We start from the raw sequence: 25,847 nt of genomic DNA, 5'->3' as shown, positions 1-25,847 counted from the left end.
TCCCTACATAGTCCCTACAAATTTTACAGCTTGGGAAATGTATACCTCCTTTCTATTACTAGTCAATGAGCAAGTCTGTCTCACTCCTACAGCAATTTTTGCCAGCCTCAGGAGATTCTTGAAAACATGAAAAAGTATCAGTTTAGAGATGGTTTTTATCTATTTATAGTTTTTTACTGCAGGGCTGTAAAGCAGCTTTGTAAATATTGCTTTCTTGTTTCAAGACAAGGATTTTTTCTAATGTTATCTTGTCCTCTTAAATTTACATATTAATAAGGTTCCCTCTTTGTACATCTGTGCTCAACCACGAAGCAGTAATGCTGTTCTCACATATGGAATTTCTTCTGAGACTTCAGTGAAAAGGTCAGGTTTGTGAAACTAGGCTGGTTGAAAGAGATTAAGTGATTTATTATGTTAGGAGGCCTGTCTGAAGAGACTGTAAAGATTTCTTCTCTCTCTTGGCCATGGACTGTAATTACAGCCTTTCTGGAGGAGTACTGTATGAAACTTCAGTGCTTCATAATGAATACTTTAAAAAAATGGGTAAAAGGATTCAACAAACTTACTTTCTGTATAAGCGTGTATAATATAGTGTAGTCAGGATGTCTTCATATGGTAGTAGGAATACTGTTACTCAGAAAATATCCTGGACAAACAACTAGTTGCACCATTGACTTGAATGCAAAGCTATATATAATTATATAGAATCATAGAAATGTAGAGTTGGAAGGAATCTCTGGAGGTCATCCTGTCCAACCCCCTGCCTGAAGCAGGATCACCCCTATCCAAACCATCCCAAAGAAATCCTTGTTGAATCTATTACTAAAGCTACGCAGTCAACCCAATCACATAACCCCAGGCATAGCATCCTAACCTGCCACAAGTAAAGCAGGAAGAGAATGGCAGGGGGACAAAATATATTTTGTTAATATATCAAATTATTAAGAGACCTCACATGAGATATATAACTTTGTCAGAGGAGCGGTCCATAGCCAAGCTTAGGTGTAACATTGGAAGAATCATTGCCTGGGAACTGAAACGTTTGAGCTAGTGAACTAATGCTGTTTCTTGTAACCAGATCAGGAGAGCAATAACCAGATTATTGCTGTGGGATAGGGAAGAACAATTGGAGAAAAGGAGAGAGATGAATTATTCAAGGTTCAGAAAAAGACTGTTCATAAAAGGGAGAGCCAGATGAAAACCATACAGTTCCCACTTTAACATGGCTTTAGATAAGAACCTGCCTGTAAGTAAATGGCAAAGAGCACAGTCTCAGATATGTTAGATTTTGTAACACAAAAAATAGAAAGTTGGTTCAAACTCATCATATGGAAGGGTGGATCATCACAGTGTCATTCTACCTCTGTTGGGCTCGTTTCTTTTATCACATGTTGTGAGCATGTGAGGGTTCCTTTGACCCTTATCAGTTTGGTACCTGCACAAAAATAAGTCAACAAAAATTATAATAGTCTTTAAAGCCTACATTTGACTTCTGATCTGTCTTCTTTCTCTTTGGGTCAAATCGAAATTGGATATACTATGTAGCCAGTGAATTTGCTCTGCTACTGAAGATCTTTTCAGGCAAGAAAGATACCTGTACCCAGATTTGATGAAACTCCATCCATGACTTTTACCAGAAGGAGAATAGCTCTGTTATGCAGCTGAACTGGTAAAAAGAAGAGGAATGTGGGAGCTCTGGCAAAAAATGCAAATGACTTTCCTGAGAAGAAACTATAGAAAGATATTAGAATCTGCTTGGTTATACTTTAGTGTGACTGAGTCACTTTGCACGTTGGCAACGTGACTGTAATTTGACATTTCATAGTTAGCATATTGCAATTTTGTGGGTTCCAAGTATACTGAAACCCAGAGAGACAGCTGAGCTGTCATGTCTAAATTGATTTTCTTGATTGTGAAGGAAAAATGACCAAAGCCCAAGTCATTTTGAAGCTGGAGATGTATTTCTTACCCTGCTTTTTTAGTGTTAATAGCAGAAACACAGACATTTAAGGGTTTAAATTTAGGTCAGAAGCCTTTGGTTCAGTTCACCTTTGAAATGTATTCATTTGTAATTTTTATGCCTACGTATTTGGTTAAGGATTTGGGTCTCAATTGAATTCCTTTAGTGACTTTTCTAAAAACACGTCTATTCAACTGTAGAGTCAGCATTCATCAGCTCGGGTAAGCAGACTGCTTACATCAGTGGCACTATTTTAGGAAGCTGTGTTGCTCCCAAAGGATTCATTTTCTGTTGATGGTAGTAATAACTGGAAAGTCCCTCACCAGTTCTAGAAGACTGATAGCTGTTATAAAGAGGCTACTGTTCCTGTAGGTGAGGCTTAGTTTCTGTGTTTAGGTATGGAGTTGAACAAAGTGGATTGTAAGTCTTCACTCAGTAGGCTATTTAAAAGTCAGTGTTTAAATTTAAATATCCTATCTTATTAAGTGGGTAGACGAATCTTACTCTTCACAGGAATGCGAGCAAATACTTCTGATAGCAGTGAAAAAAGAATACTGGTATAAAGGTTTGCTAAATTGTCTCTGGTTGGTATGAGACAAATTATGTTTCCACTAATCATAGGACCATGATTTTGTCTTAAGAGGTCTTGTGGGGGATGGGGAACATGGGTGCTCCTAAAAGGGCTACTGTCTTGAAACATACCTCCTAGATTCCCTCGTTAGTTGTGTAGTGGTATGAGAGTTTTTGTAGTTCTGTGATTTTCAACATTTTTTCATTTGTGGACCTCTAAAAAATTTTGAATGGAGGCACAGACCCCTTTGGAAGTTTCAGATGGATGTGTGGACCCCTTTGAATTGTAAGTATGGACATTCACATTCTTTTGATTGATCATAGTCACCTGTCATTGATCCCTTAGACAGTCTGTGGACCCCAGAGGTCTGTGGACCATGGGTTGAAAACCACTGCCTTAGTAGATTGTAAATTGATTGATTAAACCAGGTAGTTATGTTCAGCAAAACAAAATCTTACAAGTTAAATATGGTTTGAAATATCCTTCAAAATTACAATTGCTTGGGGAAAATGCCATCAGTTTCTGAAGCAACTAAGATTTCATTTAAAACATAAATCTCTAGATGCTGTAACTGTGGCTCTGGAACACAACAGCCAAGGTCCTTGTTCACTGTGGCTTAGTACTCAAGCTAGCAAGTTGTCAGTAGGTTGTCCAAGTTCTGGCTAAATGTGTCTGCTGTTTCTTTAATTAATCACTAAACATTACAGATTTTTTTCATTTCTTCCATATTGTTTACTTGTGCCATGGGCCTCTAGCAGCATGTTCCAAGAGCACCAGAATTTTAAAAAGGATTAGTAATTTCTCTGAACAATGAGAACACCCACACTTAACATTAGCTAGCATAAGATTATTAAAAGGATGTAAACTCATATGGGCATGTCATTTCATAATTGTTCATTTTGTGATTTTTTGCACTTTCTTTGGAAGCATCAGTTATTGGCTACTGCTGAAGACAGGGTTCTGAAGTAGATGAAATATTAGTTAGATTTGTTATGAAAAATTGTCCCCCCTTATCTACAATTTTTTTTTTCATTAAAGAACCTGATTGTCAGGTGGGAATATTTACCAAAACAATGCTTTCTTGTTCTTGTACTGGAAACTTACTAATTAATTGAAAATAATACACAGTTGTTTTAAAACATCTTTGAACTATTTAGCTTTTATTTTAAACAAGTTATCAACTGTTATGTTAATAGGTTTCACAACCAATAGAAGCATATATAGTGTAAGTCACCTGTTGTTAGTTGTATGTTACACCTGGAAACAATTTTTTGAAGTAAAATAGTAACAGTATTTTTTCTTTGAAGTACTAAAAATGAATTAAGTTAAAAAACTGGAAATAAATTAGTTTTTCTTTGGGTATTCACTACTGAAAGTAACAGCCTTTTAAATGACAGATGTGAAACAAAGATGAAATACTAAATAACTAAGAGATTAAGTGCACAGAAACTCATAGACCAGTGTGAACTCATGGGGGGAAAAAAACGGTCCCTTTTTACCTTGTCTTAGTTAATGCTCCAGTTTTTTAAACCAGTTCTGGCAGTAGTAAGACCTGGTCAAATCCCATATTAACGTTTATTAAAACGTTATTTATTGATCAGGGCTTGAAGCTAATTAGGAGAATATTTTTTAAAGTAAACTGTTAGCAAACCTAACCTCCCTTTAAGAAAATGGTGACTCGGGCTGTGCACTTACAAATTTCTCCTGTTTACTAACCTTGTAGCTAGAACTAACTAAACTTAAATCCAGGTTTCAGTTTTGATAATAAGCTTGCCTACGTGAATGTTTCTTTATCTAACTGATGTGGTTAATCTCCTTAAATTTGCCCTGATTATATTGGAGAATGAATTTGGCCTGTTTGCTCTAGTCTGGCTACTCTTGTGCTATAGTAAGTTAGATAGATAAAGCATAGTAATTATAAGCCACAGCCTAGTATTTGTGAAGGGTACCTGTGAATGCATTAGGAAATATGGATTCATGAGTCTCCCTGAGCAGTATGTCTTTTAAAAAAGATATACTGGGCTCCTTTTAAGAAAACATTACATTAATAATATTTATAGAATCTTTTTTTCTTTATGAATTGGTACTGTAAAGAAGACTTCACAGCTATTTCTTCCTTGTGCCAGTCAACGGTATAGAAGAGGATGGTTTAGCAACAGTGTGCTAAACCAGTTATTAGCACATTATTTCTAATGATGGGGGTAAGTGGGCTCTGGAAAAGGAATACGTAATACAGATTTTTTTGTGAGAAAAAGCCTTGTAATAATTCTCCTGAGGCTAAGAGTGCCATTTTTGGTACACAGGCATGAAAAGGTTTGCCTAAAAGCTTCCAATTCTAGACGCAGCTGCAATAAATACCTTTATGTATTAGGATGCTTTTCAAAAAGCTATTCAATAAACTCTCTCACCCATTCCCAACCTATCCATACTATCAGCGAAGTAGGACTTGCAGCCTTGTCTTATTTGAGATTTAGGCCCCACAGGCATTAATTTAAAGGCACAATGGGAGTTGATGCATGATCCCAACAATGACGCTTCCTACCATGCATAAAGTGCAATTGTGGGATCAAGCATCAGATCCCATCATGCTGTATTGCAGGTGTAGGGGGAGCCTGCGCAAAGTTGGATCCCTGGTCTTCTCTGATGGGGAGCCCAGTTAGCTGATTGGAGCTCCCAGCTTCAGGAGAGCACCATGCATTCTTGCAGCTGGGTGCCCTGGTCACCTGATTGGAGCTCTCAGCCTCTGGAGCACACAGGAGTCTTGAGGGACCACACAATAAATTAAAGGCATGATAGGAACCCACAACAAAGTTATTACCAGGGCTCCTGTTTTTCTCTGTTCAAAAATTGCAAATTCTCTGACTAAAAAGCCCAAAATCTGGAATTAAAATGAAACACTGCTATAGATATACAGATATCAATTGAACACAATGTGTTATTGATATATTTACAATTTTAAAGCAGTTTAGAAGCCTACCAGTGCCTCAATCACAATGATAAAATAAATTCTAAGTAGCTATACATTTTGGTATTTCATTTTGGGTTTTTTGTCATGGAAAATCAGAGCTTCTCCTGCCCCATTAGTTCACCAGGATGCAGGTCCAGGCCCCTCACTCCCCAGCCATAGCCCTTCAGCCTCTGGTGCTCCTCACTCCCCACCCACAGCACCCCTGACTCTGATGGTGCCCCTCACTCCCCACCCACAGTCCCCACCTGCCATAGGCCTGCCAGAGGGGGCCCCCAGCTCCCAGGGCTATGGGACCAGGGACCCAGGTCCACAGCCCTCTGCCTCCCATAGCAGCCCTTGCACCCTGGCTGCTGCCCGTGGGAGGTGGTGGCTGCTGCTGTGGTGGAGCACAGAGCCCAGTTCCTCTTCCACCCACAGGCGGCAGTGCTGGGGCAGAGCCTGTGGCAGGGGCTGCTGGCTGGGGGGGGGGCACATGCCCCCCAAATTTGTGTGTGGGGTGGGTGTGGGCTGCAGATTCTGGGCTCCCTGTCCTACTGCCTTCTCCCCAGGGCCTCTGTGGCCCAATGGCTGGGTCCCGGCACGGCAGGGCAGATCAGGACCCAGGTGGGAAAGCTCATTGCTGCTGCTGAGAGCTACATGCTGCAAGGCAGTGCAGTGCACGCAGCAGCAAGGAGTTTCCCTACCCGGCCCCACTCTGCCCTGTCACACCAGGTCCCACCTGCTGGGCTGCAGAGGCTATGTGTTCTAGCATTGGGCTCCAAACCCCATATGCCGGCCCAGCTGGGCAGCAGTCCCAGCCCTGCCCAGCTCGCTCCCCCCCCCAGACTTACCAGCAGGAACTGCTCTCCAGGCTCCCTGGCAACCCTGTGCCCGTATGAGCACACACATGCACGTGGCATCCCCTGCCTGCCTGCCCTTCTCCTGCTCCCCCCAGCCCCTTGCAGACTGGAACTCTGCCAGCCTGCAGAGAGCTCTTTGCAAAAGTGTAAAATCCACGTGCTTCTCCATTAAAATAAAACATCTGCGTTTTTCTCAGTTAAAAGGAAAAATCCACATTTTTTTTCTCTTTTTTTCTGTGGGAAATGGAAAACCCATATCCCTGGTTATTGCATGTATTTTATATAATAACTGCAGTGTATTCCTCAATTTATCACATAATCAATTGAATAAATGTGTGGGTAGGACACCACTAAGATGTTATTAACCAATGAAGTGTAACATGTCAGTGATTTCAGAAATGGAAAATTCCAGATAGGTTTCCTCATTCAAACTACTTTCTTACTGGAACAGTCCTTTGATAAAATTAAGAGCAGATTTTCATTCATGTTGCATGTCCTTGGTTTCAAAGCCCTTGGTTTGACAGCCCTTGTCTGTACCTCTGACCTGGTTTCTGGGTATTTTGCCACATCCTAGCTTGGATATTCTTCTTTCTTAGGTGTTTCCCTTCTTCAGTTGTCTTCAAGATACTGCTTAAACTTTGAAAGCTCTCCTCAAACTTATTTGCCAGATTTTAACATTTCCTGCCTCTTCAAAAAAATAGAATCAGGACCATCATCTGTAAGAAAGAAGAATGAAAATTTATTTAAAAATGGGAGTAATCATTAGCAGGTGGTCTTCCCATACTAAAGAGTTACAGGATGATGATGTCACTGATGTTCTTCCTCTTCCCTTCTAACCCCCTCATGCTACTTTTTTGCCTGTGATCCTTGCTATTTGTGTTGCATTACATTTAGACTTATTTATTGGCATAGGCAACTCATAGAGGGGGCACAGGGGGGCATGTGCCTGCAGACAGTCGCCACTTGCCACCCACCCCCGCCCCCTCTGCTGCCGGCATCTGTTCGCAGCTGCCGGCGGCATCTGCGAGTGTCCTTGCTTGTCACCCCCCTCCCTTGCCACCGCTGCCAGTGTCTGCGGGCATTCCCTGCTCACTGCTGCCTACAAATGGTGCGCCCCCCCCCCCAGTCTCAGGAGGCACCAGTTGTTCATTGGGGTTTAGACTGCTAAATTATTTTATGGAGCATTTCTGGATGTTCAAAAGATAATATCTCCTATGGGGAAAATATGTTTAAAAAAAACCATTCTGCTGAAGCAAAGTGTAAAAATTTAACAGGCAATTGGAAACAGATGGAGAGAATTTCTCAAAAGCCTGTTATATTATTCTTGTGTTTAGCCTGTGCTTTTATCTCTGTAGTAGAGATCATTCCAGTGCAGAAAGCAACGTCTCACTTAACATAAAGACATGATGAAAACGTTGTGTATACGGAATTGTGTTGAAATAATGTGTTCCAATTGTTTCGAAGATGCAGTAGCACAGTCACAGCAATGTTTGGAACACTGGTCAGACGCTCGGCTGACTGATGCAGAAATAGATGGTGCTATAATAAAACCATTACTGCTTGCTTCAAGTGTGCCCTCAGGACTAGAGACAAGATGGAACTTCATGTAACTTGGTGATACAATTTGCATGTGGTATCCAGTTGCTCAAAACATGTCTGTAAGGTGTATTGACAGAGAGCTTGCTTCTCCGTGGAATAAGAGGGCTCGATAGGAATCTGGCTTCAGTTGTCTGATTCAGAGATGTCCAAGTTAAAGCTGTGTACTAGGGCAGCGTTAACAGTTTCAGGAACCTTACATGGGTGGAGAAGTGGTTAAACAGAAGCAAAGACATTTCAGTTGTATAAAAATATATATTTTAAAATACAATTCAGTATGATTCACTTGCAATGCTGAAATATTGACAACTGCTTAAAAATACAAGCATGGTTTTTAAATGAGGCACAATTAGTTTCATTTGCTGTATCAGGACTCAGCTTTTTCATGCCTGAGAAAATGTTATCTTAAGTCTCACTTCTGTAGTGCTCCTATAAAATCTCAGTGGAATTATCATCCTGTTTTGTACTGTATTATTTATATTTAAGCATGCTAGGGGCCAGGGAAAGCTGTTTCTTGTGAAAATTTTGTTATAAAACTATCCTTAGTGGTTTTCTTATAAATGCCCTCAGGTCATTTTAAAAATAAAATCCTCTGGGATTTTATCGTGTAAAGGTTTTGGTTTTTCCTTTTCTTTCTTTCTTTTTTTTAAGAATATCAGTTTTGTGCTGGTGTAGTACCATTTGCTTCAGAGGAATCAATACTTAATCGAGTGAAAGGAGAATCAGGCCCAATGTTTTTATGCAGTTAAAATAAAATAAACCTTTATAAATACAGAATGTGATATATAAGTAGTTTATGTGCAGATTAAACCCATATAACAGTGGTTGTAATTCCACTCTCTTCAGTACCTCAGGCTCTATGATATAAGATGTTATTGCATTAGTTATACTGCATTATGACAGCATCCTTGGATTTTAAATATTCAATAAAGTACTTGCATTTATTTTTTCTAGGCATATTCTGTCTATGATGAAGAGATTGGCTATTGTCAGGGACAGTCCTTCCTTGCTGCTGTGCTGCTGCTGCATGTGAGTAAATTATAAAAATGAAAGCTCTGACATAATGAAGTCAAACCAGCTTTAAAAATTCTGGGTCTGTAGCTTGCTGTCTGTCAAATATTTCCCAGCGCTCATTTTTCTGTGTTCATTTTTGCTTCCCTGTTGAATCCTTTTTACTTGATGACAAAGAGAGAGCGTGCATATGGTTTATTCCTTTATGAATGTGTAGTTCATCTGTCATTAAGCCAGGAGTTAGCTATATTTTGTAATAACTGAAGCAAATATAGCTTGTAGTTTAGTTTTATTTATTTGATGATTAAAGGTTCCTGTTTTGAATGATTTTTTGTGGCAAATCATGGATTTCTTTGATAATTTTTATTTATTTCTTAACTTGGTTCTCACCTAGACAGACTCCTATTTAAATTGCTGAGAGTTTGTTTATGAGAGTGTTTTTTTCAGAGGCACCCAAGAGAATTATAAGTCTCATTGACATTAGTGATATTTTTGCTCCTAGTGGACACATTTGAAAATCTCCTTGTGAATGAAAATTGAAAAGGGACCTTAGAAGTTGACCCTCTCATTGAAAAACATATTTAACATGCAAGTTAGATAATTTATATCATCCTATTTCTCTTCCAAGACCCTAAAACAGTTCAAACATAAGATACGTTTACAAGCTTCTTGGCAAATACACTGATACATCAGTAGTTAAGTGATAGGGATATTGTGAAAACCATGTTTTAAAAACCAGTTGTCAGCTTGCGTATTTTTATTACCAGGTTTTTGTTCTGGACTTCATATTAATAACTATCAGAATTTATTTCCCTTTAGAGCATGCTGCTTTATGTGACCTCTGAAAATTTATGCATCATGTCTATATAATCTGTGAGATATGAAATAATGAAGGCATCTAAAAGCAAAATTCAACCTATTTCAGGCAAAAATTTTAGTTCTTAAAGGCGTCTGTGACTTTTTGAAGATCTAAAAAACATAATGCCCAATAGGAGAAGTGGCAGGTTATGTATGATTGAGAAAGTTGAAGTAGAAAGTTGGTCACATTATAACCATTCCAAATAATCCAAAATCAAACCAGTCCATTAGATGTTTTACGAGACATTCCTTATCCAAAGGTAGACTTTCATAAGTTTACCCCAATAAAGCAAGCCACTTTACAGTAACCCAAGTGTTTAAAAGTGAATAAAGTCTCTCAGATTCCAAATATGTAATAATTTTTTTGTTTCCTATAATTTTTAAATTGTAATTGTTTAGTGTTATTGGTCCCATTATAGCTAAGAATTGCCTTCCAGTGTTGAGAGTTTGGGATAAAATTAGGAAGATATTCCTATGTACCTGTGGAATATAAAATTGAAGTTACACCCATTACAAGATATCTATCATATTATGGATTCATAATAGGAAATTAAATTGAAATGGTTGGCAGGGAAGGAAGCACCTCTCTTTGACATAGCTTTGGATTAAACAGGAGAGCTACTTTTCCCTCCTTACATCAAACCTGGTAGTCTTTACCAAAGCCATCAATGATGTGCTCTTTTAGTTCTCAAGCTTTACATTAAGACGTGAACAATATTTGATGCTTTCCTTTAAATCCAACTCCTGGAGTCATATGAATATGCAAGAATCTAAATTTTAATTAAAAAATAGAAAATTTCTTGCTATCACGTGGTTTTTCAAAACCAAAAAAACCTAAAGAGGTAAATATGAAAGGTTCAAAAACCAGAAAGCCAATGTACAAAAATAAATAAATAAATATAAATTGCATGATTTTTGGAGACTGACTTATGATTTTAGACTCTTGATGTTGCTAATACTGGGCAACTATATCCACTGTAAATGTGGTCTTTATGGCATCTACCTGTAGACACCCTAACAGCAAACTCCCTCTTCCTCTCCCTCCTCCATAGGTGTGGGAAGGCATTAAAAGTGTGCATGTACATGAGCATGCCAGGAGTATGTTTGTGTAAGCATCACTTGTCATATTCGTTGTAAATACTTTCCTTATTAGTCTGTGTACAAGTAAAAGGCATTGCTTTATTGAAAACAGCTCCCAAATCCCCAAATTCTTCATGTGGGATAAAGCTATTCATTTCTCTTGTTCACTTTGTCTGCAGCTATTATCTAGTTTTGATGGGGACTAATCTTTCCAAAAAGAATTCTGGTGAGCCATCTGAGATATGTAGCAGCTTTTTATAGATAACCATAGTCTGTTCAGGCAGGTAGTAGCTGAGCTGGCATTTCTTATGTTTAACCAGCTACTCTAATGTAAATTCACTGAAAAGAAAAGATTCAACACCAGTTATAGGCCTGAAGATGGGGCACGATCTTAGTCTTTGTGCTAAAATGTGAAACTCTGGAAGTCAATAAGAAGAGACTGAAATTCTCTTTGAAGAAAAATATCCAGCTTTTATCCACAGTTGACATTTGCTGAGAGAGAGAGTCTAGAAATAATAAAAGGTTAAGACTTGCCATTCTGATATTCAAAAGTAGTTTTTTTCATTGGTACCTATTTGATGCCTACAAAAATAACACAATGTTATGATTTGAGGCTTGATTTAGATTTGCAGTGGCATCTGCTCATGTGTATCTTGTTATGATACTCCCTTTTCCCAGAGGGCTGATAACCAGCCAGCACAGCTCCAGAAATGAGGGCAGCTTGCTTTACTGTATCTCCCTGGTGGGACTTTGGTAGAGTCACAGCAAAGATTAAAGCTTTTGTGAACATTTGGAGGTTCAGCCAAGATGTTGCAGTGAGGCAATGGAAGTCTTAATGCTAAAAGATAGACTCATTCCTTATGAGATCTCAGAAGGAGTCACATCTTTACAGGGACACATTCATTGTTTTCTCCCTTACCATGTGACCAGTCAGTGCATCTGGAACTTGGATATATTTGTCCCCTTTTTATGTTTTTCTCTATGTGGTATTGAGGGGCTGTATTGGATCTGCCATTGGGGTGGCAAAGTCATTGGATTTCTGCCTTGCTTGCCTCTCAGGGTCTCTCCCTGTTATCTCACCTGCCATGATTTGATGCTGTAATTGGACAGGGAGGCTGCCTCTAGAGGGCAGAGGGGTTTCGCTTCAGGTCCTAGGTCCTTGTCTGGGTTGAGGCCACCCTGGCCTTGGCCCATGTTACTCTGACTGGGCCCCTTCACCTGAGGTCCACAGTCCCAGGACCTTAGGTTCCCAAGACCCAGCTCCAGCCTTGCCCTTCGTGGGCTGCAGGCTCCTCAGCTCTGGTCTTTCCTGTCTGATACTACAGTCCTTCTGCTGACAGTGCTTCCACCCTTTGAAGGGTTTAGTACCTGGGATGCCCTGGCACCCTTCTCAGTGGTCGCCTCCTCCCCTCCAGCCACAATCTAGTCCTCCAGTCCAACTTCAACATAAAAGAGAAATGTGAGCATCTGCTCCCAAACAAAAAAGTTCCCCCAACCCTGGGTCAACACCACACCGGCTGTATCTAGCCGAACGTGGCTGTGTGGTATGTGGTGATGCAAACGTGTGTGGTGCCACATACTGCACATTCATTTGTTCTCCAGGCTACAAGGGAGCAGTGCAGAGGGTTTTTTGACCCTTAGAGATCCAGGGGTCAAAAAAACCTGCAGAAAAAAAAAAAGCAGAGTGGCACATGTGGCAGCAGCATGTGCTGTCCAAAGCCAGAGCCTGGCCGGCTGGAGCTACAATCCACTGCTGGCCTGGCTCTGTGCAGCAGGATCATCGCTGCTACAGCCCTGGAAGACACCCAGGACTCCACATAAGGCTGCTGGGGCCAGTCCAGTGCTGGCCCCAGACTCCTCTACAGCACCTGGGGTAATTTGCTGCGCGCCAGAATGCACGTGGCACAGGTGTTCGCTGTGGACAACTAGTGGCGGCATAAGGTGCACTGTCACTAGTTGTCCCTGGGAACCAAACATCCATGCGTGCCTGGACACGGCCACTGTGGCAGTGAGCTATAGCACTAGGCCCAAAATATTTATCCTGGAGGGAAATTCAGATTGGGTGGGGGGGAGGTGGAGGCAGGGGAGAGGACTGTGGGTGCTTGCCCCAGTCCTCAGGGCCGGGCCGAACCAGCACTGCAGCTGGGAACCACATGGGGTGGAGTGGGGTGGGGGGTGGTATGGAGAGCTGTGGCAGCAACAACAAGAAGGGAAGCACTGAAAGTGGCAGCAGGCAGGGAGAAGGGGCAGCAAGTGGGCGCAGGGAGCTCAGTGACAACTGGGCGAGAGCACAGGGCCCACGCTGGTGCAGTGGGGCCAGGGCCAGTTGGGGGCCCAGGGTGGGGGCGGCAAGAGCTCAGGGCCTGGGCTGGCAGGTGCTCTGGAGCAAGGCCGGCTCCCCCCTCTCTCTGCTGGCACAGCCCAGCCCCTGCCCTGTGCTCTTGCTGCCCTGAGCTGGGCCTCACTGGTGCTGGCCACAGGACTCAGCAGGAGCTGGCCTGGCCCCTGCAATTCTTGGCTGGCTCCGTGCAGTGCCAGCCAGGTTGGTCCAGCTCCTGCTGGATCCTGCAGTCTCGGCCATGCAGCTGGGACATGGTGCGCCAGAGTGGCGAGCTGGGGGGAGGGACAGGGAAGTGGCAGAAGGGCAGCAGTGGCAAATGGAGGGGAAGTGGTTGCGAGTGGGAGACGGGGCTGCGCCGGTGCGCTGGGGCCAGGAGCTCCAGGAGTACAGAGCCCAGGCTTGGAGGAGCGCTGGTGGGGGCACTGCCTGTCATGACGGGGCTGTGGGCAAACCTTCCCCCTCCACACATGCCACAACCCTCCCCAGCCACCCTCTCCCCACACACTCGCAGCCCCCCACAAATCCCATACTTACACACACCCCCATATCCACACACACTCTCCCTCACACTCCACATACCCACACACCATAAACCTATACTCCCCCCACAATATGCAAAAGTAAGACTTCATTTTAAGCTGTGATACAACCAGTTCTATGTACACTACACAAACGCATGTAGATCAGGACAAATATATTTCTTGAAATGCAGTTAATGAATAATATAGTACATGTTTGATATTTAGAATATAATTTAGTATTTTTCTGGTTCCGAGACGTAAAAACCTTGCTGAAAGGAGTGCTTCTGTGGGGGGGGCAAGAGGAGGGAATTCTGCTGGCAAAGGTCAGGGGTTAGTGGGTGTGACTTCTGGTCCCAAGATGGCAACCAGGGGGGTGGGGCACCTGTCAAGGGGAGGGGCTACTCTTGCGGTCCTTGACAGCTTGCCAAAACTTGGTAAGCAGCCCTCCACCTGAAATAGCAGCCCGTCCCTGGTCTAGTATGTGTCTTCATTCAGAGGTAAAAAATACATTAAGTTTTATACATCCCTAATTTAGAACCCATTTTGCAGAAAAAAAAATCAGTTTTATATGGCTAAAGTATTTCAGATTTCAGCTGGGTTCCCAGTTACATTATTTAAATGAACTTTGTATATTGAATGGACTAGAAAACCCTTTAAGGACCTTCCAACTCTATTTTTGTATGATTTTATTTTGCTCTGCAGATGCCAGAAGAACAGGCATTCTGTGTACTGGTGAATATCATGTATAACTATGGCCTGCGGGACCTTTACAAAAATAATTTTGAAGATCTTCATTGCAAATTTTACCAGCTGGAGAAACTAATTCAGGTAAGAACAGGTCTCTAGTCCTATCATAAGTATAGGTGGTAAGTTGAAGAAAAGGAAATCTTTCCCTTCTGCAGGCTGTAGAAAAGTTCAAGTCTCCTTTTCAGAAGTGTGCTTGAACTAAATTTTTGGACCCAACAGGTCCAAAACTGTGGGGAAACTTAGGATTTGAATTCAGGCATTGTGGCTTAGGTCCTTTTCTGATTTATTTTGACTTTCATATACTTGTTCTTGCTAGCCTTTTAGATCCCAAAGGAGATTATTTATGATTACTCAGTGCGCATGTCGTTTCTAATAATGATGATGAAGTCACCATTAACACAGAAGTTTCACCAGATCATGGTACCATAAATTTATTCCTAATTTGCATAGCTTGCATTAAGAGCGGCAAGGCTTTTTTGTGATTTTTTTTATTAGATTAACGGTATAGTAAGGAGAGCTTTCAAGCTTTCAAGCATCAGATGCCCTTCCTCAGATACTTGGTGCTTGAAAGCTTGTCCAGCAGCTCTGCCAACTGTACAGTTGGGCCAATGAAAAATGCCACAAAAAATCCTTGCCTTTCATACATTTTGTTGGAACATCATGGTTACAATAAGACTCCAACTCCTATTGCATTAAGAGACAAGATGCTATACAAATTCTGACATTCCTATAACTATGAAACATTTTATAGATGTAATTATTTGAAATATATCTTGTTTCTCTCTCAGATTTAATGTTTTCATATTAAAAGCTATTTAACTCATAATTTTAAATATAATCACCTTGACTAAAAAATTGTATTAGCAGTCCATTAAGCTTTGACCTTTGCTTTTGTTACAGTAATAGAACCTGCTTGTTGAATTGGTTACCCAGAGTACAAATACAACTGTTCCTCATACTTTTCTGAGATTTAAAAAATAGTCTTGTGTCAACAAACACTTTGAGATCTAACGCTCGTTTTCCAAGTGTCAGTTTGTTTGTGTTTACAATATACCAACACACAACAATTAAAGCATTTATGTGGTGTTACATAAATCCTGTTTAATTTTTAATCTGTTCTTTTAATATTAATACCTGACAGCTATGGTGACCTTTATGTAGTAAGTGTGGTTTAATGACAAATTTATATAATCGGCTAGTTGAATTGGTATTTCTTCCTATGTGGTGGTGTTTATAAGCTCCTGGCTGTGAAACTTGCCTTACTGAGTTGTAAATATGTATTGAAATTGTGTGTCTTGTCTTACATGTGTCTTACAGCTGATTCATTTCTCATTTGTTCCCTGCCCCAGAATCCATTTTTCATCATTTGGTCCCAAAAAACTTTATAGTTTAAGTGTTTAATGGATTTCTTTAAAATATGAGATCCCCATACATTGCACCACTATTCTGCTTTTTCACATTTAAGTTCATAAAATTTATTCCTGTCATCCTCTGAAAAATAACTGATTTGATTCCATGATAGAATCCATTATGGATATCACAGTAGAGAAATTCTCAAATAACATGGGTGAATTACTAGTCACTCTGAAGTTCATGTCAAAAGTCCCACTGACTTTAGTGAAACCAGGATTTCTCTCTCTCTTTTGTCAAACCTTCTGTAACCTACTACTTGTCAGCAATACATTTCTGAAGTCAGAAGATCATCATATGATATTTAAGGGTTTATTTTTTCCTCACTCTAGGAACAGCTACCTGATTTGTATAGCCGTTTCACAGACCTGAACCTGGAAGCTCATATGTATGCATCCCAGTGGTTTCTTACCCTCTTCACTGCCAAATTCCCACTCTGCATGGTCTTCCACATCATTGACTTACTACTTTGTGAGGTAAATGACATTTGCCTGAATCAGAAGGAACTGTTTGGGGAGAAGATGCTATATGTTCTTGCTTTGTTTTGTTGGAAGCTTTATTTTCAAATCTGTAAAACACATGGGATGCTGGATAGTTTAGACACAGGATACTAAATGAGACATTTTATTTTTTAAATGGGTGTTCTAGACTGCCAGAAAGTTTTGTTTTTTTTCCAGTAAGGGCTTTAAATAAATGTTTTCCTTGCACAGTTCTTTTAGACATGTATTTTTAAAAATAGTTAGATCACACAAATTTAAGTACTCTGACTTCTTACCATTTGCTCAGTTACGATGACGCTGTAGGACCCTACATTTCTTCACATGGGGACATCCAAAGGAATTGGATATATTACATGTTGCATCTGTCACCTTATTAAATGGGTAGTAACAAATTACCAAACAGTGTTGATACATGGAGTTTTATAGTATGACAGGTGGAAATAATCAAGGACCGCTTTTGCTAAATTCCAGGCAACGAAAGGTATGTCTACACTTTAGCTGGCTTGGATACTGGTGGTAGTGAATCTGTGGCAACATGTTGCTTAGCAACTATAGGAATATTAACCCAGCTTTTCAGGTAGTTCTTACAGACCCCACTGAGCCCCCGTGGCTGTTCTTTAGCCTTGAACCCCCACCACTGCCTAAGCTAGCTAGTTTAAAACCAGTTCTGGTATGACTACACCAGGTTCACAGGAGTGACTGCAATATAGCTATGCTTTTGGGTAACCAGAACATTATACTACCTGACTTTACAGGGCTGCTTCTGATGAGATACTTTGAGACAGCAAGGGAGCTGGTTACTTCATGTACTGCTGATTGAAAGTATTATATAGTTTTAAAGGTGCTTGCAAGGTTACATGGTAGAGGATGTAAATTTCCTGGGGCAGCATGCATTTACAGAGAAGTACAATTTTCTTTGCCTTTAAAAATCCCTTCTTTGCCTTTGTTTTCTAATGTGGTGTTAAATGCTGATAAAGCTGATAAATGTTCTGTTATCAAGCAGTAGGAGGGAACCCCTTCCTAATCAGAGTGTCCTGCCAGGGCCTGGCCACCCCCACCCCCCTCAGCTCAGCACTTTGGAAGGGAAGGGAGGGCTGCTTTAGTACTCCCCTGGCTTTCTGGGATGCCTGTGGGATTACAAACCAGTTTAGCCTACCCATGTTAGACTATCTTGCAAAGATTGAATCAATTCAAGCTCAGGGTTTTTGAATGTCTGTCCCTAGCCTTGAACAATATGAAACTTTTTTCACGGTTTGTGGGGAAAGAAGATGCATGGTATCTGGCAAATGGAAAATAGAAATTAGGATTTTCAGGCATGTTCAGGGCTGGATCCAAGGGAGGTGCACTGTTGCAGTGTCACCCCCTTTGATTTCTGGTCCGTCCAAAGTTTAAAAACAGCTGTCTGACAGTGGCAGCAGTATTTCTATTCGGGCAGCAGTGGGGAGTCAATTGACTTCATGGCTCCTTATAATCTACCTGATTCCTTCTAAACTTTTCATTCCACAGGTCTTAATGACTCTTTCTCCTTTTAATGGTGTTTAATGGTTCCACTAAACAAGATATTCTTTGTTCTGCAATTCTGCTGTATGTTAGGCTGCTCCTGGTAATGTAGGTCTTATTTCACAGTCCTCCAGATTGGTTTTAACTGTAGCTAGAAACATTAACTCAGGTGTGGAAATACTTTTCAGTGAACTATTGGATGCACCGTCAAGACACTCTAGAAGGCTAGATTTTGTTTTATGACTCTGAAAAAGAGATGTGCATATCATTCTAACAACTACAGGACTAATGAAAAAACATCTTTTGATAATTTTTGCCTAGTTGGTTGTGTTTTATACTTAATATATGATTTAGCAAATTAATGCACATCCCAATAAAGTTATATTTGTTTTTGATTCAGTTTTAAACTGAATAACATAGCCCTACGCCCCTAGTTTATTAGTGATAATAATAAACTTTTTACCTGGAGAAAAATGGGTGTTGTATTATATGTGATGATGCACCAAACCATTCACACTCCCTTTTTTCAAAATCCTAGGTGTGCCTGTTGGCATGTTTATGGGTTCCTCACTATGAAAACTGCAGTAGTTTTGCTTGGGTAATAGGAAGTTGTATGGAGGAGATTAAAATAATTTTTCAATCTGTTTTAACAATAATTATTAGACCTGTGCGAAGTGGCTAGTATTCGCTTCGGATTTGGCTGATTCGGGGGACACTTATTCGATTCAGTGATTCAAATCACTGTCCCAAATAGATTCAGCTGAATCTGATTCAGAGATTCGACCACCACCAAATCAGCCAAATCTCTGAGTTAGACAGGTCCCATCCCCTGCCTGCTTTCCCAGCCCCATCAATGGCTGCCCACCTGGCCCCAGCCTCCTGGCTCTTTAAAAAAAAAAGGTCAGAACTCACTGTGTGTGTGGGATTTTTTTTTTTTTTTAAAGAGCTGGTAGCTGGGGCCTGGGGGGGCAGCCATGGGGGGAGCTGGGAGAGTGGGCGGGGTTTAGGGGACACTCAGGGAGGCTGGGGGAGCAGGCAGGGGATGGGGCCTGGTGGGAGTCTCCCCATGGTCCCCTCCCCCATCCTCCAGGCCCCATCCCTCCCCCTACTCACCAGCATGGAGTCCGGGTCCAGCCCGAATCTCCAAAGCTTTCTGAATCTTTTCTGAACTGATTCCGAGAGCTTTGCATCGATTCACACCTTTTTATTGGTCTTCTGGTTTGATTCAGATTAGGAGATTTGGCCACCGAATCTCCTCCAAATCGAATCAGCACCCGAAGCTTTGCACAGCTCTAATAATTATACCTTTACCAAACACTTTTTGTTTTTTATGTATTTTTGTTAATTATACCAGTATTGAAGTGCAGAATTGAAGTCATCTTATTTTGCATTCTGGTACTATGTGTGTGACAAGAAGCATGCTTCTCAACTAGATGGCTGTAACTTGTAGTCTTCTCAGAAATGTCTGTTTTATTTAACATGTTACTGTATCTCAGTGTGGTTGAAGCAGGATATCAGACTGGTGGGACTAGAAGATTTTGTTCTATTTCAGTCTGCCACTGAGTTGCTGTTAGACTTTAGGTAAATCATAACGCTTCTATATTTCTACTTGCCTACATCCAGCACAGGGATAGTTGCATAGTATTTGCTTTAAAAAAAACATCTTTGCAGTCCACAATTGAAATATATTTTATGGGTGTGAAGTGGTGGCTTCAATTTCATTGTCATTTATTTTTAGTGTGAAGCATTTTTCTCTTGAATTTTCAGATAGTTGAGCTGTAAATCATTGATATAGTTTTATACTGTAGGAAACTGACTTCTTCTTAAAAATATAGCTTCTCATGTATGTTGTTTGTTTATCAAAAAGCATCAGGTCGATATCTGCATGCAGAGAAATTGTTGAGAAGAGTGATCTTATTTATTTTTTTAGCATCGCAATACATTTTAGTTTGGATCTAAAACACTCAGTCATCGTTTTTTAACATTTCTTAATTGGTTTAATAAAACAGAGAAGAGAAAAATGCAACAATCAGCAAAAGACAAAGGCAGAGCAGCAGCAATTAATTCCACACATTTTACTTGCTCTTTTTTGTCCTATTCTTTGCAGAGTAAATGAAACAGTAGCTTAGTTCACTTGTTTTATCATTTTGGAATTAAGTTAGCAAGTTTATTTTCAGAACAGAATTATGAGTGAGAATTTGATCAGTCCCTGTCACTCCAGGATATGCTTGTTCTGTTCTTGATGAGAAAATTCATATCTATTCACTCCAGTCTGTTTCAGTACTAAACATTCAGGAAATGGTATACAAACAAGAATCTACAGCTTTTCACTGCAGTGATTGCAAAGCTGACAGCGTAGCTACACTTTAAAAGTAGTCAACCTTTTTATTATATTAACCCTCATAATAAAATATAAATGCTGAAGGAATTTCTTTATGTCAATTAAAATGTGTAAAAATATGAAAAATCCCTAAGAATCATTTAAATGTGTATGTCATCTCTGGTAATCTCTATGTAGTATCATTTGATGAAAAGATTAAATATATTTCTTCCTTTTTAGGAACACAAATAAGGTTGTAGAAAGAGAAAAATTTGAATCTACTTGAGAACTTTTTTTCTCAGCATTTGAGAAGGAAAAATCCAGCTGAAAGAGCCTAATTAATGGTAGCTTAAAACTTAATTAAAAATGACAAAGAAACAGAATTCAAGTAAAAAGCTATATGTAGGTATCTCAGGTACTAAGAGGGTCTTGTGTTGATAAACAAACACAAACCAAATAATAATATAGACCAGCTGGAATGTCACTCCAGTTTCCGGGAATAATTTGTACTGAAAATACCTGAGATTTTGAGTGTCTAAGAGAAATTAAGGATCAAAACTAGGGTTGACCTGTAGTTAAATTAAAAATCTAGCTAGCCCTCAACAGGAAAGAACATATGAGACTTGACAGGAGAGGAGACAAACATATGTCTAATGGGGACTGCAGTCATGCTATAGAATTATCTCTCTAACTATCCTCCAAAAAAGAACAGTGCAACAATTAAATACATATTTTCTGTCTGCATTAAATAGCACTTTACTTTCTCTCTCAAAATACAGCATGTCTGTAATTCCAGCAACTGGAAGAAGAAAAAAAGGTGTTGCAGTTAGAGGTGGAAAATATCATTCTAAAAAAAACCCATTTGAAGTGAGCTGCATTGTGGTTTTTTATGGGTTTCCAGCCTTCTCATTAACTTGTCTTTGTTATAAATACAGATGAATTTTGAATAGCCCTTAACTTCCTTCCTGACTGTGCTGTCCCCATTTCCCTATCCTGCCTGTAGCTGACAAAATGTTTACATCCTAAGCAACTCATTTATGTAAGAAAAATGTTTGAAGAGCAAGAACGGGAAACATTGCTGAATAGATGGTCCAAGCTAGTCATTCTCAAGGATATTTTCTCTTCCCCTTGAAAATGATTCAAATTATAGTACTAATGAATTAACACTTTCTGCTAGAGGGGGACTCTTTACCCTGGGGTATGTTATTCCAGTTCTTATCCATGCTTGGAGAGAAAAAATATTGATCACTGAATAATTTTATTTTAAATTCTCATTCCAGGAAGAGAGATTATCTTCTAGAGACTTCAGCATCTCGTAACTAGCAAATATGTTTGTTTCCCTTAAATATGTCATAGGAAAGGACATCCAACCATCTAAATATGTGGGGAGTATCAACATTTAGGGAAAAACAGCAGGAAAAAGGAAACTAAATTGATACAGTAGTGATATGAGAGTGAATGGCTGTTCAGGAGGTTTTTATAGCATTATTGTGGTGTGCTTTCTTTTCTAGCAGAGGTCTTTAAATAATTTCTTATAAAACTGCTTAATGGGGATGACAGTTTCATTGTTAAAATTCATGTTGGTCTGGATTTTGCTGTGCAAGGTTACAGTGAATGATGGGAGAATCTCATAGTTATGTATATATATGTATTCAGAAGCTCATCTGTGTGTGTGTGTGTGTGTGTGTGTGTGTGTGTGTGTGTAGAGATATATATATATGTGTGTGTGTGTGTGTGTGTGTGTGTGTGTATATGTATTTATTTAAATAATATGGTCACAAAGAAGACAACTGGGTGGGAAGGCATAAAAATGCAGAGGCACAGATATATAAGTATAGCTGTATCTATATAGCTGTGCCTATATAGCTCTATCATTATCTCTGTCTCTATCTAGAGGTAGAGGTAGCTCTTGATCTGTATATATATTCTTTACCTTTCTTCAGGCTGTTGAGATGTGATGATGCATCAAAGTGCTCCATATTTCTCTGACTAATGCCTTGTAAGAATTCCTCAGTAATAGTAGCCCAAGGTCCATCACATGCCCCTATCAGGAAAGGGAAAAGCTTTTACATCAAAGAGCTTCTTAAGCAGAGAGGCTGATGATTAGAAAGAGTTTGGGCCTGGGTCAGGAGTTTCCGTGTCACAGGTGTTGCTTTATAAATTTTGATTTTAACAATAAAAACAGACAGAGAAAGAGAATTTTATATGCTAGGGTCTCTGGTAATTGTACAGCCACATAATAATGACAGTGCAGCAACATTTAAAAACTCTGCCTACTAGTAACATTAAGCAATTAGATATTACAATAAACTAACCCCGTTATATCGCATATAAGAACAATAAATGCCCTTAATCTTCTCTGCAAATCCTGTCAAATAAATGATTTTTGTCATATGCCCAGAATGTTAAACTTTGGGTTGTTTTAGACCAAAGTGAATTTGGTATATGTAAGGTGAGGATTTGGAAATTAAAACTGTTAGGTGAAACCAGGGGCAGGAGAGTGGTGTGTCCCATAATTAAACAGGTTCCTCCTATCTAATTTTTTTTAACATAACAACATTCTTAAGCAGCTTGTTTTCTGGCTAGTTCTCCCTCTATCCTTAGGTGAGATGAGTTTTGGGGTAGTGCAGTTTCTATACACTATCCAAATTGCTGTTTTTTCTTGGTCAGTGGAGATAGCCCAGTTATTCAAGTTCTTCTCACAAAACCCCAGAGACGTGGCAGTAAGAGGGCTCTTTTGGAAACACACTTGATTATTGTTGGTGCTGCTTGGTCAAATCATCTCACAACAGATTATGAATATTTCGAAAATCTCTCCACAAGATTTTCAGCAAAACAAACTGGCTATTAGGCTGAAGTGAACTAATAAACTCTGCAGCAGGATAGTCCTTGTAAATACAAGGACTATTCTGCTGCGGAGTTTTTTTTTACTCTGTAGCACCGCACATGTGGATGTTGACACGGCTGGCTGGCGCACAAGGGTGCTTCAGTGCAGGAGCTGCCTGCTTGCTGGCCTTGCACTGGGGCACTCTTGTGCCCCAGCCAGCCCCTCCCCAGCACATTGAGCCAGGTCAGCGCAGCCCTGAGCTGGCAGGCTCCCCCCCCCTCCTCCCCCCCAATCGACCCTTGCCAGCCAGGACTGCTCCAACCTGGCTCAGTCTGCTGCAGTCCCAGGTGCATGTTTTAAACATGGCGCTCAGGAGCAACACACTCTGGTGTGATATGCTCCGGATTGTACTGCTCTGCATTAACTGCATGTGTAGATGCACCCCTAGAGTACTTTCCATTTACATGATAAAAAAGTCTTGGTCAAATATGGTATGCATAATACAGTTTTAGGTAATTATCAGATCTCAGTTAGTTGGCATTTTACTTTATTTTACATAAATACTCATTTTAAAAAGCTGCAAATGTTTACACAATTCTAATTAGTATTTATCAGAGAGCAAAACAGCTGACAGCTAAATTATAAGCATGTTATAATCTTTCACAAAATTTTCAGCTACAAGAAAATGTTCAAGGCAAAGTGTCTTGATACATGCAGTATTGTCAAGAGCTGTTAAAAGCCAAAAAATTCAAAGTTAATATCACGTTTAATTGTTAGTTGCATTTAGTTTTTTGCAAAACAGGATGTTGAAGTGCATGTGGGTTAAGCTTTTTTCCTTCGCTATCTGCTGAGGGTTGGTACATATTTGTTAGTGTTGGAAGCAACACAAAGATAGGTATGACAGAAATGACAGTTTGGAAATTGCACTGCCACTTTGAGATCAACTTTTCTTATTACCAGGCCTGCATGACTAAAAGGTTTTGGAAATTTAGCCGGCTACTTGTAAATTATGTGTTTTAAATGTTATAATTAGCTGTAGTATTTAGAGATAGGGAAATTCAAATAAGAGAGAGGTAAAGATAACTTTTCCAAGATAATCTGGTAATGTAATGGCAGAACTGGAAATAGAACCTAATTCTCATGTCTCTTTCTATTGTGTTATATCATTTTCTTTTATTAAATGGTCAGTCCAGAACTTGTGTAAATTAACTCTTGTAAGTAACCTTGAAAGGTTATATACAGTAGCAGAGGCTGATGAAATTTGGTTGTAAACAAATCTTTAGAAAATGATATTTGAAGATAATGAATGGGCAATGTATTCAGAGTATTTAAGTGTAGGGCTCTATTGTATATATGTGGTGCTAGGAGGGGTATTATGTTGTATAATGAAATAGTTAAAATTTCATAGGGATTATAACATGTTTTGATTTTCTCACTGCTCCTGTTGCTGAGAATCAATGTGCTGAAAAACACTAAGCAGTATGGCATAACTCAGACAGTAAGATCAGTTTTCTCTGTTTATTAGTTCTGAATAGTACTAGAAATCATGTAAGTCTGTTATTTTTTACTTATTATTCTCAAACTCTGATATGATTCCATCAACAAAGCCAAGTTGAAAAAGAACAGATTAAGATTTTAACTTGTTATACTTCCTCAGGAATTGGGTCTGGAACAACACCACTTCCTCTATAAATCTACAGTGAGCTGAGATGTGAATTTAAAAAAATAGTATGCAGTATATTTTATCTTACCAACATTACTAAGACAAAAAAAGCTGGAACATTTCATCGTTAGCTATCTTGTCCATCAAATTTGTATATGCATCTATCAGCATTTCAATTGTGTGTGTTTTAATAAAGCTTATTAAATGATAGACAGGAGTCTCTAAAAATAAAACCTATTTTTAGAGGTGTAACTGTGAGGACTTATAAATTCAATTTAGATCATAACTTGGTTTCATTCCATGCTGAAACTCTCTGCACTATTTCACCAGTATTTATAAAACCAAAAACCAGAGAGTCTGTTTTGCTTACAAGACTGAAAGGTATGTGTTAGACCCTGTTTCCTTCACTCTTGTAAGCTGAAAACAGCTGTAGAAGGGGTTATAGAAAATCAGGCTTTAGGCTAAATACTCTTGCCACCTTCTCTCCATAACCCAACTTCCTACATTTCTCAAGATCCAGTTTTCCTTTAAATTGTGTATTAGCAACTGTCATTTCATCCAGTGATGTCTGAATACGATTTTCTTCTGAGTCCATTATGACTAGTCCTTAATTGATCTAAGAAATCATTTTAGGCCAGGTAGGTAGATTATTTCTGAAGCACTCAGGCTTAGGTGCAAAGGTTAGGACTTGAACTTTCGCATCCAGATTCACTAGATCTACTATCTGTTGATTTGAAGGAAAAGTGTAAATAAATTAGTTACTTTATTTTCAAAAGCAGTGAAATGAGTTTCAGGTCTTGTTTCATTTGCTGGTAGACAGGGTTTCATATCACAACCTCTCATAATAACAGACTCACAAATCAGGCAAAATATTGAATAGGCATCATACATATAATGCAGATGAATAGATGGCTTCTATCTGAAAGCTTTGTCCTTGCCAAAGCATCTTCAATGTTAAAAATTCATTGATGATTACAGGTTCCATTACAGTTACTACTAATGTGTAGTATATTTTGCACAAAACAAAGTTATCTTGAATATATCTGGTACATAGAAAGGCATGTATCTATGTGTTCATATATGGCTAAATAAATATTTATGAGGCAGCAACAAATAAGGAGATATATTCAAATAT

At 39.5% G+C, this 25,847-nt stretch overlaps 1 protein-coding gene across 3 annotated transcripts in view; it reads left to right on the top strand.

The window, feature by feature from the left end:
• The window catches only part of RABGAP1L (RAB GTPase activating protein 1 like), a 452,085-nt gene that overhangs the window by 262,750 nt on the left and 163,488 nt on the right, over positions 1 to 25,847 (top strand). For all 3 annotated transcript variants that reach the window (XM_025196731.1, XM_006017708.3, XM_006017709.3), the window contains exons 14-16: positions 8,889 to 8,963; positions 14,448 to 14,573; positions 16,235 to 16,378. In XM_025196731.1, the coding sequence (XP_025052516.1) occupies positions 8,889 to 8,963; positions 14,448 to 14,573; positions 16,235 to 16,378 (345 nt within the window). The remainder of the gene's footprint in view (positions 1 to 8,888; positions 8,964 to 14,447; positions 14,574 to 16,234; positions 16,379 to 25,847) is intronic.

Source organism: Alligator sinensis, unplaced genomic scaffold (assembly GCF_000455745.1).
Source record: "Alligator sinensis unplaced genomic scaffold, ASM45574v1 scaffold31_1, whole genome shotgun sequence".
NCBI classification, from domain to species: domain Eukaryota; kingdom Metazoa; phylum Chordata; order Crocodylia; family Alligatoridae; genus Alligator; species Alligator sinensis.
This window is presented reverse-complemented; position numbering and strand designations above follow the sequence as displayed.